General features: G+C 40.5%; 5 protein-coding genes and 1 long non-coding RNA gene across 10 annotated transcripts; 2 read left to right on the forward strand and 4 right to left on the reverse strand.

The window, feature by feature from the left end:
- Nucleotides 1-115: 115 nt before the first annotated feature.
- Nucleotides 116-3,569, reverse strand: LOC126325911 (uncharacterized). Its single transcript, XM_049995401.1, has 3 exons — nucleotides 3,500-3,569; nucleotides 3,260-3,399; nucleotides 116-3,069 (listed from the first exon to the last, which is right to left on the reverse strand). The coding sequence occupies exons 1-3, from the start codon at nucleotides 3,538-3,540 to the stop codon at nucleotides 263-265; spliced, it is 2,988 nt and encodes a 995-aa protein (XP_049851358.1). The 5' UTR covers nucleotides 3,541-3,569; the 3' UTR covers nucleotides 116-262.
- Nucleotides 3,570-8,468: 4,899 nt separating this feature from the next.
- LOC126325929 (uncharacterized) lies at nucleotides 8,469-11,996 on the reverse strand. 4 transcript variants are annotated; one of them, XR_007560420.1, is made up of 8 exons: nucleotides 11,814-11,996; nucleotides 11,514-11,629; nucleotides 11,024-11,369; nucleotides 9,941-10,896; nucleotides 9,617-9,805; nucleotides 9,471-9,551; nucleotides 9,302-9,400; nucleotides 8,469-9,230 (listed from the first exon to the last, which is right to left on the reverse strand). XR_007560420.1 is itself a non-coding variant. In XM_049995426.1 (8 exons), exons 1-8 carry the CDS (start codon nucleotides 11,876-11,878, stop codon nucleotides 9,198-9,200), a joined length of 1,950 nt encoding a protein of 649 aa, XP_049851383.1. In that variant the 5' UTR covers nucleotides 11,879-11,996; the 3' UTR covers nucleotides 8,469-9,197. The 4 variants fall into 4 exon arrangements, 3 of the variants coding, with proteins under 3 accessions (XP_049851383.1, XP_049851382.1, XP_049851384.1); XM_049995426.1 differs by having other exon boundaries at nucleotides 9,876-10,896; XM_049995425.1 differs by having other exon boundaries at nucleotides 9,468-9,551; nucleotides 9,876-10,896.
- A 78-nt stretch (nucleotides 11,997-12,074) lies between these two features.
- Nucleotides 12,075-13,142, forward strand: LOC126325930 (uncharacterized). Its single transcript, XR_007560421.1, has 5 exons — nucleotides 12,075-12,124; nucleotides 12,205-12,600; nucleotides 12,667-12,746; nucleotides 12,810-12,836; nucleotides 12,951-13,142. It is a non-coding gene; the product is annotated as an uncharacterized LOC126325930 (long non-coding RNA).
- A 2,076-nt stretch (nucleotides 13,143-15,218) lies between these two features.
- On the reverse strand, nucleotides 15,219-18,747 carry LOC126325931 (uncharacterized). Its single transcript, XM_049995428.1, has 5 exons — nucleotides 18,667-18,747; nucleotides 18,110-18,598; nucleotides 17,900-18,000; nucleotides 17,780-17,808; nucleotides 15,219-17,701 (listed from the first exon to the last, which is right to left on the reverse strand). Exons 1-5 carry the CDS (start codon nucleotides 18,734-18,736, stop codon nucleotides 16,435-16,437), a joined length of 1,956 nt encoding a protein of 651 aa, XP_049851385.1. The 5' UTR covers nucleotides 18,737-18,747; the 3' UTR covers nucleotides 15,219-16,434.
- Nucleotides 18,748-18,943: 196 nt separating this feature from the next.
- Nucleotides 18,944-20,133, reverse strand: LOC126325932 (N-alpha-acetyltransferase 80-like). The gene is made up of 5 exons (XM_049995429.1): nucleotides 20,117-20,133; nucleotides 19,929-20,052; nucleotides 19,688-19,821; nucleotides 19,446-19,521; nucleotides 18,944-19,310 (listed from the first exon to the last, which is right to left on the reverse strand). Exons 1-5 carry the CDS (start codon nucleotides 20,121-20,123, stop codon nucleotides 19,103-19,105), a joined length of 549 nt encoding a protein of 182 aa, XP_049851386.1. The 5' UTR covers nucleotides 20,124-20,133; the 3' UTR covers nucleotides 18,944-19,102.
- Nucleotides 20,134-21,632: 1,499 nt separating this feature from the next.
- LOC126325939 (uncharacterized) lies at nucleotides 21,633-24,447 on the forward strand. Of its 2 annotated transcripts, none has more exons than XM_049995439.1 (2): nucleotides 21,633-21,864; nucleotides 22,014-24,447. In XM_049995439.1, the coding sequence occupies exon 2, from the start codon at nucleotides 22,023-22,025 to the stop codon at nucleotides 24,156-24,158; it is 2,136 nt and encodes a 711-aa protein (XP_049851396.1). In that variant the 5' UTR covers nucleotides 21,633-21,864; nucleotides 22,014-22,022; the 3' UTR covers nucleotides 24,159-24,447. The 2 variants fall into 2 exon arrangements, with proteins under 2 accessions (XP_049851396.1, XP_049851397.1); XM_049995440.1 differs by having other exon boundaries at nucleotides 21,633-21,842; nucleotides 21,922-24,447.
- The last annotated feature ends 33 nt before the right edge of the window (nucleotides 24,448-24,480 follow it).

A 24,480-nucleotide genomic window follows, 5' to 3' on the forward strand; every position in this document is an offset into this window, starting at 1 on the left:
AGCTGAGGGCCTTGATTTGGTACCCGAAATTCCTCTGAGCTGGCTTCTGTGTTTTCGACTAGAAGATGCCTGTTGGTGCTTTCTTGAAAAAAATCCCGCGAAAGGAGAGAACTCGTCAGAGAAGGCGACAGGATTTATTATATGTGCGTGGTACAAGGTTAGCATTCTTGTATTTTTCGCATTACAATTGAGAGAATCATGCCGCTTATTTTTGAGTTCACCTTGTGGCTTCCGCGCGTTGGAGAGGGGGTTGACGTGGACATCAAGGCATCGAGCGACTGGAGGAGAGCGTTTGAGAGACGATCCTTTCGATTTGAACGACTTGATCCGTTTTTTTGTACCAGTGGAGTGTCAGAGAGGAGAAGATGACGGAGAGACTCGAGAGCGCCATGAAGATTCCGGCCAGGATTGGGGATAGCGTGATACCCAGGGGATAAAAGACACCGGCAGCGAGTGGGATCTCGACCAAGTTGTATCCCATTGCCCAGATGTAGTTGAATTGAATTTTTTGAAACGTTTTTTTTGACAGGTCCATAGCCGTTAAGAGGTCGACCAGATTGTTTTTGAGAAGGGCGATATTTACGGCTTCCGTGGACATGTTCGTGTTTTGTCCGGCGCCGATGATGATCCCGATGTCCGCTGCTTGGAGTGCGGGAAGGTCGTTGACGCCGTCGCCTACCATGCCGACGACAGAGCGGCCGCGAGAGGTCTGGATTTCTTTTATTTTTTCGGCCTTGTCGATTGGAAGAGCGGACGAAAGGACGTTTTGGATGCCGACTTGTTTTGCGGCCACGTCGACTACGAAGTTGGTGTCTCCGGAGAGGAGCCAGACGTCGATTCCTTGCTTGGAGAGTGCGTGGACGACAAAGGAGGCGTCGGGACGAAGGCGGTTGGTCAGACCGAAGATGGCGACAACGACTCGGTTTAGAGAGACCAGGACGCACGTCATTTGCTGTTCTAGGACGAGCAGTCTGAGCTGGACTGAATCGGGGAGGTGACACTTGAGCTCGTTCATGAGTCGTCGGTTGCCGATGGCCATTTCGTATTGGCCGAGAGCGAGACACTTGATGCCCAGTCCGTCGAGTACGACGACGTTTGAGAGGTGTTTTGGTTGGAAAGACGCGTTTGGTTCTCGCGAGCCGGGCGCGGGTTGTACGAATATTTGCGTGGAGAGGTAGTGAATGATGGCCTTGGATATGGGGTGTTTTACGTTTGACTCCGCGGTGCGGACGAGTTGGTGGAACATCTGAGGATCCAGAGTCGGAAAATACTTTTCGAGATCGAACAGTTCGTACAGGGCGACGTGGAGAGTTCCCAAGGTGAGTGTGCCCGTTTTGTCGAAGCATATGGAGGTGAGTCGGTGCGCCGTTTCCAGGTAGCGCCCGCCCTTGAAGATGATGCCGAGCTTGGCGCCTACGTCGGTGCCTACAGCGACGGCGGTGGGCGTCGCCAGGCCGAACGCGCACGGACAGGTGATGACCAGAACCGAAATGGCGCGAAGCAGAGCGAACTGGAACGAGGTGGTGTTGTTGGGGGGAACAAATACATGGAACGCGCCCAACAGGAACCACACTACGAACGCGATGGCAGACAGAGCCAAAACAGTTGGTATCATATACTCCGCGACGGTGTCGGCAAACCTTTCGATCGCGGCCTTTTCGCCTTGAGTGTCTCTCATGTATTGCATAATTTGCGCAGCTTGTGTGTTGTTGCCCACACTGACAGCTCGGACCAAAATTGTGTCTTCTTCATTGGTCGTTTGTGCGTACACATCGTCACCGACGCTTTTCACTACAGGAATTGACTCTCCCGTAAGCACGCTCTCGTTGATGGTGGACTCCCCGTCGACGATTTCTCCATCCACCGGTATTACGTTCCCTCGCAGAATTCTGATGACGTCTCCTCTCTGTATCAAGCGCGAGTCGATGACTCGGTCCGGTCCCGCTTCAACGAACCTTCCGTTTCGAAACTCGCCAGTCGTCAGCAGGTAAGTCTCTTGATTCGTCTTGGACAGACTGCGGATGGTTTTGCTGAGTTTTCCCTTCGCGACGCACTCCAAATACCTCCCCGTCAACACGATGGGAATCATCATGCCCGGCACGTCGAAAAAGGTCTCAGGATGCTCCCCGGACGACGGGTTGAACAAGTAGGACAGCATCACGAAGAAGGAATAGAAGTACGCGCACAGCGTCGCCAGCAATATCAGCATGTTCATGTTGGACCTCTTGTTCTTCAACGCCGTCCAACTAGACACGTAAAAGTGGTCCGCCACCCAAAACTGAATCACAGTCGCGCACGTGAACATGACCAAGTCTTCAATAGACAAGACGTAAACGCGCGGCTTCATCAGCGCCTCCGCGACTTCAGGGAACCACATTAACCCCATCAACAACGTCACCAATCCACCAAAAATAGCACATTGTACCATCTTTTTTTTGTACATGGCGAGTTCTTGTTCGGCGACAGGACTTTCTCGTTCGTCCGCGAGCGTGGTACCCAGCTTGTACTCCCCTGACACAATGGAGAGAATGTCGCGCGCGCCAATGTGCATGGAGTCGTACACCACTCGAATTCTGTTCTCCTCTTCTATTTTGACTTCTTTGATTCCTTTCTTCTCGCACAAGTCTCTCTTCAACTCATCCCCCGCAACCTCCAAGCTGCCGGACCAAACACTCAGCAACAGCACGTCTCTCCTCGTGACCAACACCTTAGCCGGATACCCCAATTTGACCAGTTCGAACCGTATGTTTTCAGGCGTCTGCAAATGTGTCACGTACCGAACCTCAACTTGGTTCACCAAAAACCCAACGTGGACGGACACGACTCCAGACAGCCCCCTCAAATGCTCTTCTATCTTGCTCGCGCACGACTTGCACGTCATGCCCCTCACATTGAAGACCACATAGTCAACTTTTGAAGGCGAAGAACCATCCTCTCTAAAAATAGAAATGTCTCTCAACTCTATGCCCTCGTTCGCCACGCCGTCGCCCAGTCTTTCTGGTGAATACCGCCCCAGGTCCACTCTATATCCTTCTGCGTCCCTCACTTCTAACGAGAGCACTTTATAACCTTTTCAAATTACGTTGAACTGTGTTAAACGCGGACACTATACTACGTTCCTGACACTTCTACGTGCACGCAACGCCCTGAGCAATACTCACCCCCCCCCCATCTGCACCACAACATGCACCACACATACAACCAACAGCACATAGACATGCACAGCTCTCCCCCTTTTTTCACGCGTATATGCACCTACCTAAACTTTCCACGGCCGACCTAACTTCCTCCAATCTTGCCTTTCCGTACACCGTGGCACGCTTTCGAGCAAGGTCCATCTGCACGCTATCCACGCCGTTCACCAGCTTGACGACATCCTCGATCTTTTCGCAACAGCGCCTTGAAACATTTACAACGTCAGCACGCGTCGCCTGTTTATTGACGTTATGCACAAAAATCAAATCCAGAGCTCCTTCGCCCTGTGCTAACGTATAACTACCTGCACTTCACGCCCTCAACCGCCACCTCTAATATTTCCATACTCTTTTCTCAGCCTCAAGACTAAAATTCATTATTGCAGGAAATTGAAATTTTCACCTCTAAAAATACTAAAAATGGATCTAATCTTCTGTACCCCTTCCCCAGCCTGAAAACAGACTATCGCTACGAGAAATAGAGCTCTTCACCCCTGAAACATACTAAAAATGGATAAACAGCCCTGATTGCAGTTCGGTGATGGAATTTTTTTTTTATTTATTGAAGCGTAGAAATAATATCAGACTCGCCTAGTACACAAAAAATGAATGTCAGCGAATTAAATGTGGCGATCCTTGTGACGAGAGAACCCTATTGTGGCAGCCATCGACATTTTTTTTTTGCGCGGCAGAAACTGCTTTGCAGTGTCCTAGAGTATTCTCAGAAGATGCCACACTCCTCGCACAGCACACACGCCTTAAGTCTAGTTGTCACAAAACGTACCAGGATCTACAACGACCATGCTCGACACGCGGTATTGCTTACCGGCTGCCGTCCCCAGACCAACGTTGTTTCCATTGTAATATAGAATGGCGCACTTGGACAGCATGGCGTAGTACTCAAGCTCGGATTTTCGAAGCGGAGGACAATTGTTTGCAATCACCAAAAGCTTGGCTAAAAAAAATTGTATTAGAGACGGCCCCGCGCTGACTCCCTTTCGGGGTGACTCAGCTGCACCATCAAATGAGTGTCAGCAGGACTTAAACAACCCGCGCGACGTACCGGCACCTGTTCGGATAACCTTCAAAGTGCTGTTGTACCCCAGCGAGCATTTTCCTGACTTGACGACCAATTGAAGCCGCGAATTGATGTTTTCTTGTGCACTTTTCTAAAAAGCAAGGTTAGCGCAATCAGGGATCCTCTTTCTTCCATAAAGCTCAGTAGTCGCGATGGGGATTATTTAAAAAAAGCGAAACCAAAAACGTTCAAGTCAAGCAACCACCGCAAAAACTATAACAATATAGGGCAAGCCTAAACCCTACCTGCTTCTTGATGGCCATCTTGTAAGAAATATGAGATAAGTTAAAAAAAAAAAATCAAGTCGTCGAAAAAAAAGGCCCACATAAATCTGTCTTATTCTCTCTTCGACAGAAAATCCTGTGGATCAATTTCCTGAATTCTATTCTTTCCGCAAAAAACCTATATGCAGACTGCACACAATGTTTAACTCAATGGTCTTAAACATGGCCACATTATATGTCCCGAAACACCTAAGAAAATTCAACTTTTTTCAAACGCGCGCACCTGAGCGCTTGTCCGAAACTGATGTCACTTGTGCTCACTTGCCGTCCGTCCCGCATGCGTTTATACACACGAACCCTTCCGCACGCCAATCATATAAGCTTCAGCCTCCCCTTTGGTCTATTAAGGAAAATTTTATAAATTCATCTATTTCCGCAGACTCGTTTAGTCCATCAATCGAAGATCTTAGAAAATATGCCAACATAGCGTATCTGAACCTGGAGGAAGAGACGCTATCAAAACTGTGCGCGCAACTAGGAAGCTTGTCCGCATTGTATAACACGGTCAACGACTTCAAGATTCAAAAACATGTTTCCCCACTCTTTACAACTTTAGAAGAATATCCTCTTAAACTCCGAGCAGACGATGTTTTATTAGACAAAGAAAACAATGAAACGGAGCCAAATTCCTCTGAACAACACATCCCACCGGTGCTGGAAAATGCAGCTGTAAGACACGAGTTCTTTTTTGTCGTGCCAAAACAAAAGCAGCCGTGGGAAGAAGACACGGCATACGAAGAAGAGGCCGAAGAAGAACTGTAGTTAAAATGCAACAACGCTGAATCTGTATGTAGTGATCAGCACGACTCCTGAAAATAGACGGCAGTGAGTTGAACCCAAAAGCTGCATGACATCGTAAAATAGGCGATATCGACCGGCCGGCACAGAGGCCGCATCTAATCTCTGGATTTGGCAACGTACAAAATGCGTCTATTCCTAAAAGTTGCTTTTTCAAAAAAAAAAAAAATACATAACACAGAGTCGCTCGACACGTACTGCGTTCAAACCAACAGGTATCGGACTTACGTGATTTGCAGATACTGATTCATACAAAGCTAGTAAACATCTAAAATATATACATGTAGTATAGAGGTGCATATTTAATCAATAACAACTAATTATGTTATCTGAATTTGGCAATATTAATAAATAGGCTAACTTAATGCAAGGCTGTGACTATGAGTATGATAATAGATCTTCATCAGATAATGTTGTTGGATATATGTATGCAAAACACTAATTCATGGCAATTTTATACATATATATATATCATAATATGTTTATTAGATGAATTTGTATTACTTATTTGTTAATGCATCATTGTATGTCACATTTGAACGAGGTGACCACATTAGATAGATAGATATGAACATCTGAAAGAATTATATGTATTGTCAATAGAATATATATATAATAACGGGGCTTAATAACGGTAGTAGCATATTATGTGCAATTTGAACGGATTTTAGAAATAATAAACTATTAAAATACATGCTAAATATAATAATGTGGTGTTATATATAATGGTTTCTATAATTTATACTAAATATAGACATTTATCTGATTCAGATATGCATAGAGATGATATTGCTAAGCAATATAAACAGTTGTACGGCATAATAATAACTATGCTACAATAATAGAATTATATGTAACACTACCAATGTAACGGAAAATGTGTCTGATAAAATACACGGTTGTATGGAATTTTTACGTGCATAACATGAAATATGTAATAGTATCGATAGTGACATACAAGTTACATATTGTTGATAGATAAGTATAGATTATGAAAGTAGGGTGAGTTTTAAAGTTTGAGGGTGGATAGCATGATATAGTGAAAGGAGTGTAAGGGCAATATGATGGTAGAATGGAACTGTGTGGATAATATAATATATTGAAGTGTAAATAATATGTAGGTACTACGATAACGAGGTAAAATAGGATAATGGAAAAAGATGTGTACGATATAATGTGAGAAGAATGCATAGATAGTATGGGTGATATAAGAATAGGTATAGATAATACGAGGAAAAATAAAAATTGAACGTCGAAATGAGACGGTTGTAAAAACAATCAGTAAAATTCTTTCATTTACAATTCAGAGGCTATAAATGACAGAGATGATGACACAGAAAGTAACTAACGTGAATAGTTTCATGTTGAAACTATCAAAATATTCACTTGACATTCCTATGCCTGAAGTGAACGATATAGTGTCTGTGGATTACAGACAAGAACTCATTCAAAACTGCACAGTGACCTCAGTAGAAGGCGAGAAAAAAATTACTGTAAAGAGTGATATACTTCCAGAAGAAATAGTAGTTGAACGTGATGATGTACGCGATCTGAAAGTGAGTGGAGAGATCAAGAGGCTTTGGGAAGAAACTCAGAACCAGGCTAATCCTGAAGGAGTAGTGTGGTCAGATTCAGCAGTAGATTCAACATTACATAGCCGATTGCTGAAGCATATAGAAGAGTTATGTACAAATGAACCAATTGATTACCACCCGGGTTCTGGAACAATAGTTCGAGATCTGGTACATCCGTCTTTGTATTGCTATGTAAAAGGGGTGAGTAAACTAAAGCGGCCGGCTCCGAAAATTACAGGTTTCCCAATAATCGTTAAAGATAATTGGGGAGGTGGTACTGCACATGATCGGTTTGGGCGCAGTTGGGAAGAGAGTAAGTTTCAATGGTTGCCGACCCCTTTTTTTGTGAAAGAAGATGGAAAAGTAGAAATTGAAGGATACATTAATAACTTGGACCGCAATAAATATCCTAATTTGTATGAAGATTTAGGTGAGCTATTCAGTTCAGCAATTCCGTTTTTTGAATGGTCACTTGGGTATCTAGAAAAAAAGGATTGGTTCAATCTAACTATTGAACAACCATCATATTTAGAAGATGAATGTAACCCAGAAGAAGAACATGAGGTCGTTCGTAAAAGTCTGTTAAATAGACGTTTACTAGTAATAACAAAAATCGCATCATATACTTTGAAGCCTAACGAAAGTCATGAGGGTGTATGGCATGTAGAAGGGATGAGCCATGAACATGTAGTTGCAACATGTTTATTTATATTGGAAAGAGATGAACGGCTAGAAAGAGAAAAGTTACTATTTCAAAGAGAATACACTCAAAGTGATGCTGGGTATATATATTGTAATACAATGCAGTACCCCCCAACTCAGATATACAAGATAGTGAGGAAAGGCGTTATCCCACTAGGTTCTCTTGATACTCCTCAGGGACGGCTGATAGTTTTTCCAAATTCTCATATTCATAAGTTAACGAACTTGAGGTTGTCTGAAACCCAGCATAGTTCAGCACGTAGAACGATAATAGTTTTTTGGTTAGTAGATCCTGATGTTGACGTGATTAGTACAGAGCATGTTGATCCTCAACAAAGTAGTATGTCTCATAGTGATGCTATGGCCCATCGCTTGGAGTTAATGGAAGAACGCAAAATGAATAAGCAAAAATGGAATCGTAGAATAGTTAATCTTTGCGAACATTAGGTTCGAATTGCGATCGGTGTAAAAAATATACTAGGTTTGAATAACGTAAAATAGTAGCAGTATTGGGTTAATATATAATGATAAGTAATTGAAAAATTATATACATAGTTACGAAGTCAATATTTTTATTGGTTTGATTAATAGTTGTAACCGTCGATGAAAAAGAATTAATATTGATACAATTACTCTTTTAGTAAAGAATAGAGTGTAAAGGCTTTAATAAATAGAATAAATAGATTTAAAAAGTATTAGGTAATATAAAAAGAAAGGATTATATAAGATGCTATATATCTGTGTTAAATATGTGTATGATACAATATGAGTAGATAGATGGAGACAGGAGATTGTGAACTACGAAGGATACATATACATTGTGTGAAGTATGAATGTACAGAAAAATATGTATAGATATGTAGACATAGAAAATAAAATGAGAGATTGAAGTGAATAAAACAGAGACACACATGATGGCATAAGAATTATAATACAGGGTGGTGTGATAATAAAATAGGATAGGGTAATAGAGTAAGGGGGATATGGAAAGGTATGATATATATAGTGAGAAATGTATGGGTAGTATGAAAGAGCTGTGGGTGTGTATGGATAGTATGATAGCATTTAAATGTGTGGGTAATATGCAGGTATCATGATGGAGAGAGGAGTGTGTAGATAGTTGTCGTAGATTGAAATGTGTATGGATATTATGAGTAAAACGAGATTATGGATTGGACAGAGTAGGTATAGATAACATGATATAAGGAAGATAGTGTAGGTAGTATGATAGAGATCGAAGACTTAGATGGTCAAATGTCACTTTCGCATATCGCCCGTCATCCATGCATTTTTCAAGGGCGCCCGTGGCATACCCTCTCTTTTTAAGAAATTCCAAAATGAAGGCTGGCCCCATTTCTAAAAAGCATTCGAGAGTACCTTTTAACCACATCTAGCGCGAGCAATCCACAATAAAGAGCTCCTAGAAAGTTGAAGCTGACTTCTCTTCAGCCATCAAAGCTGCCAAACAATGCGACACTTAAACTATCGAAACTTCAATACGGCATCCTGGTGAGTTTTAAGACGTGTTCTGCTGCGGAAGAAGCTATGTATTGACTATATTCATTATTTATTGATCTGAAGGCCCATTGCTTCGGTCGTCCTGAGCGCAAATTGAAAAGGTTAAAAAAAAGTTCCAAAACAGCAAAAAAACGAGTTTCAAGGCGTGAATACCTTCTCTAATTGCTGAGACGAGATTTCAGCAGTTTTAGAAACAGCTTCCCATTCGAAAGATATTGGGAACCCATCGATGATGGTGCCTTGTATAATGGCCTATACGCGAGTATCAAAGTCAGTTAAAAAATTTCAAACTGCTCTCTAATATAAAGTTAACTTGTACCACTTTTTCGGCGGAGCGGCGGTCTTCCATCTGAACGCGCGCTTGGGAGCATTCTAATGTAAGGTCAACAACTTGGCCATATTGCTTAAATATGCAGTGTTAATTTCGACGTTTCATACAGCTGTCTTCCAACGGAACGAAATACGTACTTGAAAATGCTTTTTGAGCCTATCCAAATCTTGAAGTTCGCTCGGGATGTTTTTCAAATAGAATGCCGTGGACCGTCTATCAATCACGAACATTCGGTGATCACGCTCTTTAGACTTATCAGAGCTGAGCGTCCAAACATTTTCTCGATGCTGAGCATTGCCACTACTCAAGTGACCCCAACTGTTTATCTTGTAAAAAGAATAGGTTAGAGCAGAGCTATGAATGCGCCATCGCATATTTGAAAAGTCATTTACTCACCTTCTGAGACGAGGCTGACACCTGGTGGTCAATTGGACCACTCCTCTCAGGTATATCTTTTGTACCTTCCGTCGACCTTTCATCAATCTGCGGCGAGTCGAACGAATCGGCGAAGGTGCTGGTAGGGGGTTCTTGGTGCGAGTCAGACTTAACACTGACAGTAGATAGAATAGATTCGTTGGTGCAGATTATGGTCTGGAGCTGATTTCTGAGAAGGTCGCATTTCTTCTCTAATTCTTGTCTTTGTGCTTCAGACAATGATGGATCTTTCAGTTGTACTTTGTATCGTGCCAAAAGTTGGAAATCCATGTCTGCCTTGGCTAGATTTCCTTTTAAATGATTGGTTCTTTCGGAGAGGTTCGATTTGGGTGCGGATGGTGAATTGTAACGCACGGCCATGTTTCGAGCCGGACGGTAGGAATAGGAGGGCACCAGAGTTGGCGGCAGCACTGGGCGACATGCCGTGTAAAATGATAAATGGCCGTCAGACTTGGGAGAACGCCTCTCTACGGCATGCTTTGCAGGCAATGGGGCGTGCAATTCAGTATTACCGCGATCACTGTGTGTGTGGTCAATTTCTGTCTTATTATTTGCCCAAAAGACTTTAACAAAACGATTGTTACAAATAGGCAATGAAGAAAAAATAGCGTTTTGAGCTTCTCGGTGAGTCTTGTATCTGATACGTGCACTATTTCGGTCCAAAAACGTTTCGATATTTATGATTTTACCGAATTGCTTGAAATGAGTGTTCAAGTTCTCGATGTTGTTAATGTATCTTGGGATATTGACAATGTCTAATACCGTGTTCTGCGGGTCCTTGCTTCCCCCACCGCTGCCAGAATCTGAATGAACGGAACCTCTGGCCGTCATTCGAGGAATGTTAGAAAACGAACCGTTTCCAAGTCGAGGTGAAAAACGCGCATGATGGTCATGAGATACTTTAGGGTGGCGAGACTTGTACGCATCGAATTCTGTATGCTGTGAATGGTGATTCTCGACCTGCTCTTGGCGATTCATAATACTAGCGGATATGACATATATATGCAACGGTCAGAGATGGTAAGTTAAGGTAAAAAGAGCAACTAATTCAACGATATGTAATTGTCACCCTTTTTGCAAAAAAATCGCTCGTAAAATTTGTCTCATACCTAGTATCTTTACCCATGCGATCGTATTTTCTGCCCTCGTAACTCATCAACTTAGACGATTCTCTGCAATATTTTTTGTCTAGTTCCTTCATGTCACCTCGATCCTTGTATGAGCACTCCTCGTTTTGTACCCAATCCTGCTGGTCGTAGCCATAATGAAAACCTGCTACTTCATCTTGTATATGTCGCTTATGGGTTTTTGTTTGCTCCTCTCTATCTGGTGGAGACAAGGATCGGACTTGCCTATTTAGAAGGTGAAGTTCGTTTAACAGCTTCTGTTCAAATATCGGAAGATTATCCAAATCTTCTAGCATCAAAAAGATACGATCTATAATTGACTTGTTATCTTAACAGTGTTTTCGCAACCCACTGAAAGTCAGACAAAATATCATCTCCGGCAGAACAAAAAAAGTCTCTTTGTGTTAATCTATAAACCCCTTCATATACCCCAATCCTTGCATTTTTACAGATAGGCGGCATTCCAACGAACCATTTTCTAAAAAAGGCGTCAACTCCTCCATGCACTTTTGCTTCAAATTGGGCCCTTCATTCTGTTCAATCAAAGATAGAGCATATTCTGCTAGTTCATTAGGTTCTGATAGCGTCCTGCATTTAAAAAAAAAAAAGAGTTAGGCGCGCCTGACGTCTATCTAAAAAGGCTGTGTAAGAGCCAAATAGATAGAGAGTAACTCAAACTTGTCGAGACGGAGTTCCCGCCAGCTAAAAAAAAACGTGAAAAAAACAGTCTTATAGTACAAAAGGCACTCAAAGTCTTGAATAACCGTCATACGCTGGGGTAAAAATGCGCTCAAGATAGTTTCGGAAAGGGGCTTTTACTTGCAGCGGTATTTTCATATTCAGCTGAGACCCTTTAGTAAATTGGTTTTGTTAAATTCTATAGGGACTAAAAAGATCGAAGTGTTAATTACAACCTTTCAGTGGTCTATAACACAATAAAGTCCCAACTAATTGTACATTTAAAAAATTTCAAACACCACTTGTATGGCCTGCGTGTATGCAAGGCTATTTTAATTTTTGCTTACATATTCTGCTAGTGTTCAAGATACTTCAAGAAGGCACAAGCAATTTATAAAAATTATAGTACTTTATTTGTAACGCAATCATGCCCAAGACAACGCGAAAAAGACAAGTGACTAAAAGATCTCCTATTTTCTTCTTAGGTGTGCCTAAACACGTATCTATTGTTACCCAGCACAATAGAACGCTGTTTTTTCAGAACTTCTGTCTGTGCTTTGTACATTCTTCTCTTGAATGGTCGGTCCTTACATATCAGAAGTATATTCAATACGGGTTTCCTGCACGAAAAATACCGAATTCTCTTTAAGCCGCATAATCTTGATCTCCAATAGAACCGGGAGACCGAAAACAATCATAAACTCCAATGCCCTCTTCTATAAATTTTGAGTACAACGTAGAAATGACAACCAAAAATTCAGAAAACAGAACAGAATCATCCGTCGCCGTTAATTCGGAGGCTTCGTGCAGCGGAATATCTAATCAAGCAGAAATCCTGCACTCCAGGGCTAATGCAGAGGATAACCATTTTGTCAATATCGGTATGACACAAAAAAAAACCTTTTTTTTCATGATCTTTTAACTTGCCCCTATGGGTTTTAATGCAGGATACGAAAATTGGCTTTCTGCAAACCGAGAATGGACTAAGAACACATATAATTCTAGAAGAAAGTTTAATGAAAAAAAAGTATGTCTTTTCTGTTGCTCATAACCATAAGTTAGTCCTAAAGACTAATACGCTTTTATTTAGAACCGCTCTCGAATTAGCACCAATCCAGTACGTCAAGAGGAAAACTCCACCTTCTCGGCAAAAAAACAGTGCACACAATTTTTTATAAAGCCACAAATACTGCTTTCATCGTGTACCAATGTCCTCACCACAGCATTTTAGCCTTATCATAACTTAAACGGCATCCCTCTTACTGAGGCGATAAAAGTAGTTATCCATGTTTGGGAGAAAGAGGACAATTGAAACACACAAACTACTAAAAGTCATTTGTGTTTCTTATAACGCTCCTAAATACGTCAAATGATGCATGCAAATCTGATGTAAAACGTGATGAAATGTATTGCACAATAGCATGAAGAAGCAGTTCAAAATAGTTTGATAATATTTCCAACCCAACAAAGAGTGTACATTCTATTGACATGTCTAAAGCCAATTCAAAGAGTAAAGGGCTCAATTTACACACTTTCCTGATTGTTTTCTCATAAGCTAAATGAGTGACTTTCTGATCAGTTTCTCTATAAATTTGATAGTTAATATAGCACGCCATCGGACTTTATAAAGTACATATGTACTTCAATACGAAGAATTCAATTAACTTACTAATATGCGGCTTGCTGATGCGCATCCCACTGAGTCTTCGCATGAGGGAAACATTCTGTGCAATAAACGCTTACATTTACGGCGAACGACCCTATCAAAGTTGGCAGAATAAGAAAGCCATCAAGATGTGTTGTATCAATTCGCTACAATCACACATTTTTCATGAGTTGAGGCGTCTCTGATGCTCTCTTGTACATGCCTCATGGAACCGCCAATCTACACACTTGAGCATACAGAACACATGCATTTCAGATGATAAAAACACTGCGATATATCCAAGCTTACCGTTGATGTACACGCAAAAAGTGACCTTTTATGTACGCAATGGCGCAGATTGGCGATTTGATACAAACTTTTAACGAGCTCGGAATTATATATTTTTTCACGTAATTGCGCAATTCTATGGAAAACATAACGAAGCAATCTAATGAAAGAGATAACCTTTATTATTTTTTATTGAAGGTTGCCGAGAGCGTGAAACGATGATGAAAATAGTTGATCGTGTAGATGAGGAGAACACGGTTCCTGCACATTAAGAGATAGTCTGTAGTGCCAAAATAGCAGGCCCGCTGTTTTCGGAAATTCATCGATATTAAAGAGAAACATATAAATTGAATGTATTCTAGAAAATATTCGATTGTAAGAGGAAAAAAATCTTGATGTCGACGATTTAGGCTTAACATAAATTAGCAACACTTGGGATATGATTTTTTTTTTTAATTTTTAAGAGTTCAGATTTTACTTTGCTTCAATTCGCGTCCACCAGTCCGGGAATTTGTTTTGTGCAGATGTGCATCGCGCGATTCCTCTTTGAACAAGATCAATGAATATTAGTGCAATTGCCGTAAGTTTAATGATATGTTGCACATAACTGCAGATAATTTTTTTTTAATTCTGACTCGACCGGAGATGATATCGATTGCGATGGTTTTAACTGATACATAGAAAACCGGGGATATTAGAGGCTTCGTTTTCAATGGGACTTGCAGTCCAGAATACACCCTTTTCTTTCAGCTAGGCGCCTTCGACGTTATAGCGCCACCGTGCATCCTCGCTTCAATGCACACAAGAACGATCAAAAAGGAGGAATCAACTCAGGTCCGGAAATGGTATTTTCTTTCAAGAAATCTTCAAGGTGGAAGAAAGAGGCTCGGAAACAAGATAGTGTTGATCGATATGCTAGACAATTCGAGGAGATTCTGCTGAAAAAGCTAAGTCAAAGCCAGGAAGACCAAGCTACAACAGATGATGCTAAGGAAAAAAATATTGGTGGTTCACCAAAAGTTAAGTCTATTCAGAAAAAACCTGTTAAAAAGAAAAAATACGTTTATTGGGTTCAAGGTGGTAATCGGGTTCGTATAAGTTGTCGCCTTCTAAAATTATTACGTAGTCAAGTTTTGCCGATGCTGAGCGACACCAGACTTCTTTCTTCACTTGGTGATTCTATCATCAAGCCCTCTCGTCCAGACATCGCCCCCGAGTCCATTTTTTATCAAAACAATGACAATTCTGATTTATCGCCGACGCAATTGAATTCGATAATTGATGAAATGGCAGTAACGAAAGTATACTATGCTCGTCGATCCAGCTTTTGGCTGGTTCTCTTATTTTTTCTCATCGGAGCTATCTATGAGATTTATTTACTTCTGTGCGAGCATTTTTATGCCGATCCAGAATTAGGCTTTATACGTTTGAGAACAGACTTCGAAAAACTTATGTATCCAATTCCTTTTGTAACTGACGAGTCGGCCTCTATTAGTCTGTCAAGCCTAATAAGATTACTAGGCTCGATGATCTTTTCAGTCGACCAACGTACAACCAAAGAACTGGTTAAAAAACTACGTGTAATGACTTTTATTTGGCAAACCAGATACCTGGTCGCTCATTCATACGACGCCCGGCTATGCCAACTATTTCTAAATCATTTAGATTTGAACCTAGCGGTATCGCCATACTTTCTAAAGTCGTGCAAGCGCCTGCTTTTTGAAATGTTTCAAGACGATATCAATGCTGAAACATGCATTCAAAACAACGCCGTGTCTATTTTGCTCCAAGCCATGCAGAATAGAAAACACGTCTTCAACAAAGAAACACAAGAAGATGACGTCTATGCTAAGCTTATTTTCATTTTACTTTCTTCAGAAAAGAGAGTCAGTCTATTTTTAAACCGAAAATTTGAAGACTTGGACGCTGATTTTGAAAACTTAGTCATATTCGCGGATCAATTTCCACAAACGGTTAGCTACATCCTTGCTTCAATGGCATCCTCACCTGATTTTAAACGTATCCTCAACTCATATAGAACTCAAATTGTCAATACGATCGTCGAATTTCTACTCAAAGACCATGACTATTCGACAAGTCAGCGCGCACAATTCGTCAAAGCACAATTGTACAGTGAAGAGTACACAAAATGGCCCTTTTTAAAATCAGAAGCAACTTGCACCTCGTTTACCTTGAAAAGAATCAATTGGTACCTCCTTCCGTTAGGAATTCCCTACCTATTCACGAGGTATTATTCCTTTGGTATGTGGAACAACTTTGGTGCCTTGCTACCACGTCAAAGGTTCTGGCATGTACTCCGCCGTACAGGAAAAGGTTTTTTGGCTATGACTTCGATTCTGGTACTCCAAGCGAAAACTGATTCAGTCGTGGACATTTGCATCGATCGAATCCGAAAACACCTGAGTTTGGCTCCGACAACTTCTTGGACGGACGGAGACAGAGACCTTATTACCACCGCCGATATGTCGTTCGCTATCAACGTCGCAAGTTGGACCGTCCAAACAGGCTTAATATATACCTGCCCCTTCATAATTGTACCTATTTTCATTGCGCATCTATAGAAAAAGAAGAGAGCTCATCTTCTCTGAAGCGGCAGTCAAGGCATCGGTTTTCACTTTCTGTATAACTACTCTGTACATGTCGAGCAACTAGCCGTTTGAAACAAAATTTTTTGAAAATGTACTCGCCAAATTCTACTGCCCAATTCGCGCACTACAAAACCTACCTGAAAAAACTTCAAATTGGTAGCTTGCTTCTCATGTCAATGCCTTAAGGAGTGACTCGAATGTTCGTGATACCTTGACCTGGATTCATGGTGCGGTGGACTCAATGAGTCACGGTCGCTGCTGTATTGTTGGTGTCTGAACTTCGACCTACGATGTGACAGGTCTGATGACGCGCGACTCTCATCATGCTCGGGGTCACAATATTCCTTGCTACTGGAGGGTCTATTGGTATTATTGCCATTCTCGGTGCGCAGATGGCGGTCTCTGTAATCATGTAAATGGCGACTCTTGTAATAGCGATGAGTATATTGCCTCTCATCTTCTCGATATCTCCTCTCTTCAAAATGCGATGTATGCCACCGATATTTTCTTTGATCATCGTACCTGCTCATTTGTTTTCGGCTTTCTCTATAATGCTCGTTGTGTGCAGGAAATTCACGTTCCCTCCCCGAATGCGCTATCTTTCTGCTGGTTTCCTTTTCTTGATAACTGGCTACCGAAGAAGACGAAGCCGCTACGTCCCTTCCGTCACCGATCATGTCGATGTCTGGGACCATTACGTTGGTGTCCGTCAGCCAATGTGGGTTGGAATCTCTGCCATCTTGATGCGCTAACGGACGAGAGCCGCTGTCACGATTGAGTTTCCTTGATGCTCCAATTGCCTGGCCATCACGTTGGTAAAAAGACGCGCGCTTGGTCGGCTTCAGGTTCATAAGCGGGTCGTCAGATTCCCGTTGAGGGCGAGAAAACTGCCTTTTCGGAGATGAATAAAATTCGTCCGGTAGGGAATAAGCTTGAGAAGAAGAATGATGGTCATCTTTTTCCTGGCAATGCGAGCCTGATTCTCTACCATCGGTCAGAGTATGTCTTCTGCACGAACGAATTTTTTCCTCAACCTTGGCCAGGCCTTGTTGAGCCTTCTGGTTATCGGGTTCTAGTTTCAGAATTCTCTTTATATATTTGTAAGCCTCTAGAAACAGACCTTTTTGATAATAAATCGTCGCAACGCCCATATATGCAGGAACACATTTAGGGTCTAAGTTCATGGCTTCTTTGTATACTTCAAGAGCTCGAGAATCCTTTTGATCGTAATAAGCCCTTCCCATCGAAACCAAATCCAAAGCCCAAAAAATAGATTGTTTAGAACGCAGTTCTTCAATACCCTGATCTTTAAAATCGCAAATTTCTAACAGAGATAAATCATCCCGAATTTTGTAATACTGAGTTATCGCCAACATAGAAGACGGATTGTGAAATGATTTGTCTTCTCTCAGCAGACTATTGTAGCTCTTATACTCGGATCTAAAAAGTATGCGAGACAAACGTGCGTTAGTTTTTTATCAATTCTCTTTAATCGACTCTTTTGTGTCTAAATCTTACGTCTCTCTCTCTTCCTCTTGGTTATATCCCTTTTTTTGTTTTTGCATGCAAAAGAAGAGGTGTGCACAAGCCACGTCAATTTATACTGGTTGGAAAAAAAAAAGTTTACAAACACGTTACCAGACAGTGCCTTCGAGATGTCCACGGAAGTCTGACCGAGTTCGTCGTAAATGACACCAAAATAGGCGATTTATGGTTTTCAGGTACCGACACCACCATAGCTTCGACAGAAACGGCCATGCGCAGCAAAACAAATCAGAACTTGGAACAGTATCAATAATTCTTAAAGCGTTCTATACTCTGTACCTCCCCTATCTAAAACCTACTTACCCTTTACAAATATACCTCCCCTGAATTTCTCGGATAGCGGATCATTCAGTCCATCGCTCAAAAACGCCTTTGGACATGTCGCCTTGATGTTCAGTAAATCCATATCTGAAAATATAATGCTTTTTTCTTCAAGCACACCCTTTACATCCATTGACCAATTGCCCTCTATAGAAACTGTCAAGTAGCCCATCAATATCATATTAGGCCTCAGGGTTTGGTAAATGTGCTTTCTCTTTGTGTCATCGTCGTATTCAAAAAAATGGTCATCGTTGTCTGCTGTCTCGACTACTAAATTTGGTACCGTCTTCGCAAACCCTGCATCCAAAAACTGGTGTTCAGAAAGCTTTTTTGGCTCATATAGTTTGATATGAGGAGCTGAATCATCTGTTACATAGGAAAAAATGCATCGCCTAAATCTTTCTATATATGCAGAATCTTGACATTTCATTCTTGCCCATTCCGAAAACTTTGTCTCAAACTTCAGCTGATCTACATATTTTGACAGAATGTTTAAAAAACAGTGTTTAATGTCCAAAAAAAAGAAATAATGTGCATACTCTCTCTAGCAACATTGAATCTAGAAGATTTTAGATGTGTAAGTGGTGGCTTTTCAATACCTTCAGCCATTACTCTTGGAGCGAATGGACAAAACCTTTTTAAAATCTGATTTTTTTTATAATTGCTAGGGCAATTACACAAAATGAATTATAAGAAAAGGGTTCTTTTGGGCGCGCAATACTGCTTTGCAAAAAACGTACAACACAAGTCAAGCATTCCAATTTACATTTTTTTCGCAAATGAATCAAACATATTGCCATCGTCTCATATTTTAGTTTTAATGCTATTGGAAGTATGAAGCCGGCAGGTAGAATCCTGAGAATTTTGTTGCAGCTAGTCACAAATCCATCTGAAAGATTTCAAAGCTAACAGTAAAGAATTTCTGTTATCAGCTAGCAACCCCACACATTAGTCTCAAGACTGTCACCTCCCTGCTCATCCAAGTCTTTTTGACATCCAGACTCTATCACTGTTGTTAATTTGGTGATGCCCACCGAATACGCCTAATAAAGCTCTTAACTGCGTCTTAGAGAGTATGTCTGCATTAGAACTTAGAGATGTGACAGCATGACACTCTCGATAGCCCAGTTTTTTGTAGAATTCTCGTTTAAATGTGGAAAGATATATAGATGACATCCGCTTTCTAACTTTCCCCAAAAGGTGATTGAGAATCCAATCAATCATATACGATTTTTAGAAAAATTATCTGTGAGCCTGGCACCAATGGTAATGCTCGTTTGATGATCTTTCTATTAGGTATTTATAGAAGACAACGTACTCAATGGCAATATGCTCTGCCTCCATCATGATAGCTTTCCCATATCCTTTACCCCTATAATTTTTATCTACAATAACTGGCAAATGTTCATTAATGACTAAAAATTAATACTAGGCAGCTTGCCATACAACCCCAAAATGTTCATAGTGTAACTAATTGAATTTAGCTGTTGCAAGTGTAAACAGAGATTGCGTTGTAAGCTCTCTCTTTAATTTTATGATCATTTGGTTCATTCTCTGTACCTGATTCAACTAAAACACCTTCTAGCTCACTATCCACTCTGGACATACGACAATGAGCAACGCATTGCTTATGCTCATTAACAAGAATAAGGTTGATCGGAAAATTGTTGTTCGATTTTTTCAAGCTTTCGAGCCTAAACCAATAGAAAGCAAAACGTCAAAAGATTGAGCCATACCATGAACACTACATGACGCCTTTGCCAAATTTATAAGCTATATATATACAGTAGGGCTATCTCACCTTGTTTTCCTATTGAATTTGGGCCATTCCTGACCTAATAGTGCGAGCACCTGATCGAGATAATCATCTAGGCAATCATGCAAAAATTCGACCTGGTAAAATAACCTTGTATCATTGGAATTGTCTAGGAAAATCAGACCTTCTTAGCACATTTCTTCTATGAGCGCGTTCATTAAGTTTGTTAATACCTAACATGCTAATGCGAAGTCTTTCTTTTAAACTACTTGTTTGCTCGAAAACGGTCAATTGAATGGGCTACAGCAAAAGAACTGTAATTGTGTTAAAAAAACTGCAAAACGCTGTAATGACCAACTAAAGAATAACATTCAAACAAACTTTACTGTCCTCGTAATGAAGACGATTTTTCTTGCATAGACTTCACAAAAAATTTGAAAAATTCAAATGTTAATAGACGGGTTGAATTGGCATTTTTCAAATGTTGTTAATAATGTAATTCAAACTCTGTTCAGGGTTTGACTCGAATATGAAGCGTACCTTCGTGTGACCTCGACTTAAGTTTTAGAAAACCAGCGACCAACCTTTTAAAAATCAGTAAAAATCAGGCTTATGGCCATTGATTCGCCATTTTGAGTTCCTAAGGTCTGAATGGGTAACTGTTACTTGGCTTCTCTAATTCACTTTTCATTTTATACATCTTTGTGAAAAGTATCAAAAATTAGTTCTCTAACAATTTATTTGCTAATGGAGTTAGTAACACGTTCAGTACAATCAAAAAACTTCAATTTCATATTATCTAGTGACTGACTAAATGTAATTCTGTTGTGTATATGCGGCTGGATTTAACAATAGACCACCAGTTAGCCAGCATAAAGTCCATTTGCAAGTTTAAATCAAGCCACATAAATTCGGTAATTCCGTATAGAACTGAAAATTAGAATATTGGTGGCGATAAAACTGCAATTGAGAATGCGTTCTAACGGTTGAATGATGTTGTAATAATCAATTACTGGCAGAATTCATCAGGCAGCTATCACGAATCTTTGCAGATTAGAATTTGGTATTTTCAAGAAGCACATTATTTCCGATGCTTGTAAAACATTACCTAATGTTGTACACTGGTGTGGATTTTGAATGCTCCTCATTTGCTATCCGTACTAGCAAAATTACATGAATTAGCGTATCAAATAACATTGATAACTATACAATGTTTCAAGAGCTAATTTGTTATATTGGCTTGGTTCTGTTAGGCAGCACAGCGGTTCTGTTTCAAAGGATTGAACAATTTTTTTAATGTATTGCGCACTTAGTCCGAAAAATGTTGTTTTAATACCAAATCTACAATGAATTAGACTCCGGCCACAAATCTGCATAAAGACCAAACTGTCATAATTTTTTGGTCTAACTATCCAATATCATCTAGGGTGCTGTGGTCATCAAAAACTAGACACCTGAAACAGATACTTTGCGGATGATCAAAATCGACGTCTGAAACCTTGTTGATCACAGGCATCTTCGTGTAGAAGGGTATGACATCAAGTCTGTACTAGCGGACAATGTTGAAGAAAATTGAATTAGAATTCTGAGTTTCATATGTTCAGCAAATTTTATCGTTTCACAGGAGGATACGCTGCCATAAAATGTTAAAGCGGTTACATCAAGTTCGAGGCGGCTTTGTAGATTTATAAGCGCTAGCTTAAACTTTGTTTAGTATCCCTTTTTTGGATAAATAGATTAAAGTTTCGCATTCTTTTGTCAGTTCTGTCATATGCGGTGCATATAGTTTTGGTTGGTTTCACTGCCAATCATTTGTATTAATCTCTATGGCATTGATAATGCAGGCATGGTTCATATTGTAATTAGCCTGATTTGACGACGTTCTTAAAAACCTGGTGTATTACTAGTTCAGGTGGCAACAGATAATCTGGCTCTGTAAAACAACTACAAATTCAAAAGGTGTATTGAAAAATCCCATCGAGTACGGGATATAGGCTTTATCAAAGCTGTTTTTATACTGACTATAAAGAATCTGCAGGACAACGCCTATCAACACAATAGCATTTCATATATCATTTTTTCAGAGAGTTGAACTATGGCCAAGTGCTAACGCGGTCGCTTGAGTTGCAGATATTTGAAATGGCGGTAGACCCTGAATTTTTATGTCAACAAAGCCAAGCTCAGAGGAGCACTATAACTGTTTCAAGCACAAGCCTCCTGATATCCTTTATCACAAGTTTGATTCTCATCATATTTTTCTTGATTATTCGCTTGGTCTTCAAAAAACTTTACGGGTCAAACGTCTACAGCACTTCATTTTGGGGATGGATTTATCCGGTCATATTTCGCTCAGATAGAGAAATACTGAGAAGCCATGGACTAGATGCAACGGTCTATTTGGTGTTTTCACGCGCCATTCTCCATGTTTCTCTTCTGCTATTGCTCATTACCATTCTCATCTTTGCTCCAGTTTATATAGACGACAGCTTGCGTCACTCCAGAAGCTTCAAAAGCCTTTTATTTCACACTCGTTGCGATTATCTCTATGGTTCCGATCAATCAGAATCCTCTGATACAGCATCTACCTCTAGACTTTATATCCTGTTTTTGTCTCTTTTACTGAACTCTTCTCTATGCTATTCCTACTTGGTAAAAGTCTATCTACAGTATGGGAGACTCAAACATGAATTTATGGAATACTATCCTTCGAATTGTACGAATGTTGTTCGGGGCATCCAGACATGCATCTCAGAGACTGAAATCAAAAAAATATATGAAAAGCTGTTCCCAAATCAAGTATTAAGAGTCTACAGAGTAGCCAATACACTTGCGCTGTCTTCAGCTATCTCAAAATACAACAGGCTGATCGAGAAGGTAGAACGACAAGAGATAAAATTTCACAATGGCGTTGACAAGTTGTCTCAATTTACCTGGTTCAGGTCCTATAAAAAATGGGCACTCAACAGAATTCAGAAAAGGCTCTTCGAGTATCGAAAGCAGCTGGTTTCACTTAATCACAAAATCAATTCGTTGAGAAGCAACATGACCTACACGGGGATTGTATTCGTGACCTTTAAGCAGCACTCGCCGGCGATAATGTGCCGACGGTTAAACATTAGATTAGATGGCGTTTTATGCTCATCTTCGCCAGCGCCCGATATAAGAGACATCAGGTGGAATTCGTTTTCATATACAAACCTGCATCGTTTTCTCCATAGGGGGATTACATTTGGATTGGTGTCGACATGTTGTCTACTTTGGTCTTTTGTCGTTACGTTCGCTCAAGGATTGAACAATTTAGGACGGCTATTGGAGTTAGATGCATTTTCATGGCTCAGATTTCTGTATGAAAAGTACCCATCTCAACTTAAAAACATTTTCGAGTTAATTCCTTCTTTGTTCTTATTCAGCTTACTATCTTTGCTGAGATATTTGCTACAAATCGTAGTCAGATTTGAACTCCCATTGACGCGTACTTCCAAGGAAAGATCGTACACATCCAAGTTGTACTACATTCTCATCATCAATGTTTTTTTGGGATCAGTTGCCGCCGGATCCGTAATTTCGATCACTGGGATGCAGTCTATAGCAGAGAGACCAATCGATACGATAAGACAGTTGGGACTATCTGTTCCAGCTCAAGCTGGGTTCTTTATCAATTACTTTGTCATCAACTCAGTGTTGTGGAATATTTCTATCGTTATACAGCCAGTTCGGCTTATGAAATGGATTTACTACAACTATATTAATACCACAGAAACACCTCAACGGACCAAGTGGCTGAAATCGCTGCCAAGATTTTATTTTTATATTGAATATAGTGAACAATTGCTTTATTTCAGCATTCTAATCACATTCTGTTCATTGGCACCTATCATTACACCTTTTGGCGTTTTATATTTTGGTTCAAAGTGGATTGCATCTCGATATTTCATCTTATTCCTTCATTGTAAGAGATACGAAGGATTTGCCTCTGCATGGCCTGATGTGTTCAATTGCGCTTGTCTGTCCATCCTCATCTATCAAATTATCATAGCTGGGTACTTTATGTTGTTCTCGGAGCTCACCATGGTCATCATGACATTTCTTTTCGCTGTTTTTACGATCTTCTATCGGTGGCTCGTCAACAGAATAGCATCCAGCATGATTAGCAGCAATCACATCGATTTTTATGGCGGGACGATGATCGAGCCTCAGCCTAACCACAGCGAACCGTACGAATATAAAATTCCGGACTGTAAATCCCTGAGCAGTCGTCATCAAGAATTGGTTTGATCTCAGACAAATTTGTGCCTCACGATTTTTACAGGGACCTCTCTACTCGCACCTAATTTGAGAATTCGCCCAGTTATATGCTACTCTCATGTATAGCGTGCGCTGCAAATACAATCAGGGCCAGCGCTATCAATTTTATTTTTTGTACTAGATTTTTGTCGCCCTTTGATATTTTGACACAAATCCCACTTCTTTCAAATCTTAACTTTTTACCTCCCAGCATGGTAATTTGTCTACTCGAAACAGTCCTGTATCGATTATCTGACGAGGTTGTAGGTACTTCTTTTTAATAAAAGAAAAAAAAGAATACAATTTGCCTCTC

This window comes from Schistocerca gregaria, unplaced genomic scaffold (assembly GCF_023897955.1).
Source record: "Schistocerca gregaria isolate iqSchGreg1 unplaced genomic scaffold, iqSchGreg1.2 ptg000949l, whole genome shotgun sequence".
NCBI lineage: Eukaryota > Metazoa > Arthropoda > Insecta > Orthoptera > Acrididae > Schistocerca > Schistocerca gregaria.

Coding starts and splice junctions, on each gene's coding strand:
- LOC126325911 (XM_049995401.1), bottom strand. CDS start 3,540: ATGGAAATATTAGAGGTGGCGGTTGAGGGCGTGAAGTGCAG. Junction 3,400..3,499: donor GTTGAGGGCGTGAAGTGCAG/GTAGTTATACGT, acceptor AAATGTTTCAAG/GCGCTGTTGCGAAAAGATCG. Junction 3,070..3,259: donor GTCGGCCGTGGAAAGTTTAG/GTAGGTGCATAT, acceptor TAATTTGAAAAG/GTTATAAAGTGCTCTCGTTA.
- LOC126325929 (XM_049995425.1), bottom strand. CDS start 11,878: ATGAAAATACCGCTGCAAGTAAAAGCCCCTTTCCGAAACTATCTTGAG. Junction 11,630..11,813: donor GAGCGCATTTTTACCCCAGC/GTATGACGGTTA, acceptor TTTTAAATGCAG/GACGCTATCAGAACCTAATG. Junction 9,231..9,301: donor CGTCTCAGCAATTAGAGAAG/GTATTCACGCCT, acceptor ATTTGCGCTCAG/GACGACCGAAGCAATGGGCC.
- LOC126325931 (XM_049995428.1), bottom strand. CDS start 18,736: ATGGCTGAAGGTATTGAAAAGCCACCACTTACACATCTAAAATCTTCT. Junction 18,599..18,666: donor ATTCAATGTTGCTAGAGAGA/GTATGCACATTA, acceptor CAAAATATGTAG/ATCAGCTGAAGTTTGAGACA. Junction 17,809..17,899: donor CATCTCGAAGGCACTGTCTG/GTAACGTGTTTG, acceptor AAACAAAAAAAG/GGATATAACCAAGAGGAAGA.
- LOC126325932 (XM_049995429.1), bottom strand. Junction 19,522..19,687: donor AGGTGTTTTAGTTGAATCAG/GTACAGAGAATG, acceptor AACATTTGCCAG/TTATTGTAGATAAAAATTAT. Junction 19,311..19,445: donor GCAGAGCATATTGCCATTGA/GTACGTTGTCTT, acceptor GGGGAAAGTTAG/AAAGCGGATGTCATCTATAT.
- LOC126325939 (XM_049995439.1), top strand. CDS start 22,023: ATGGCGGTAGACCCTGAATTTTTATGTCAACAAAGCCAAGCTCAGAGG.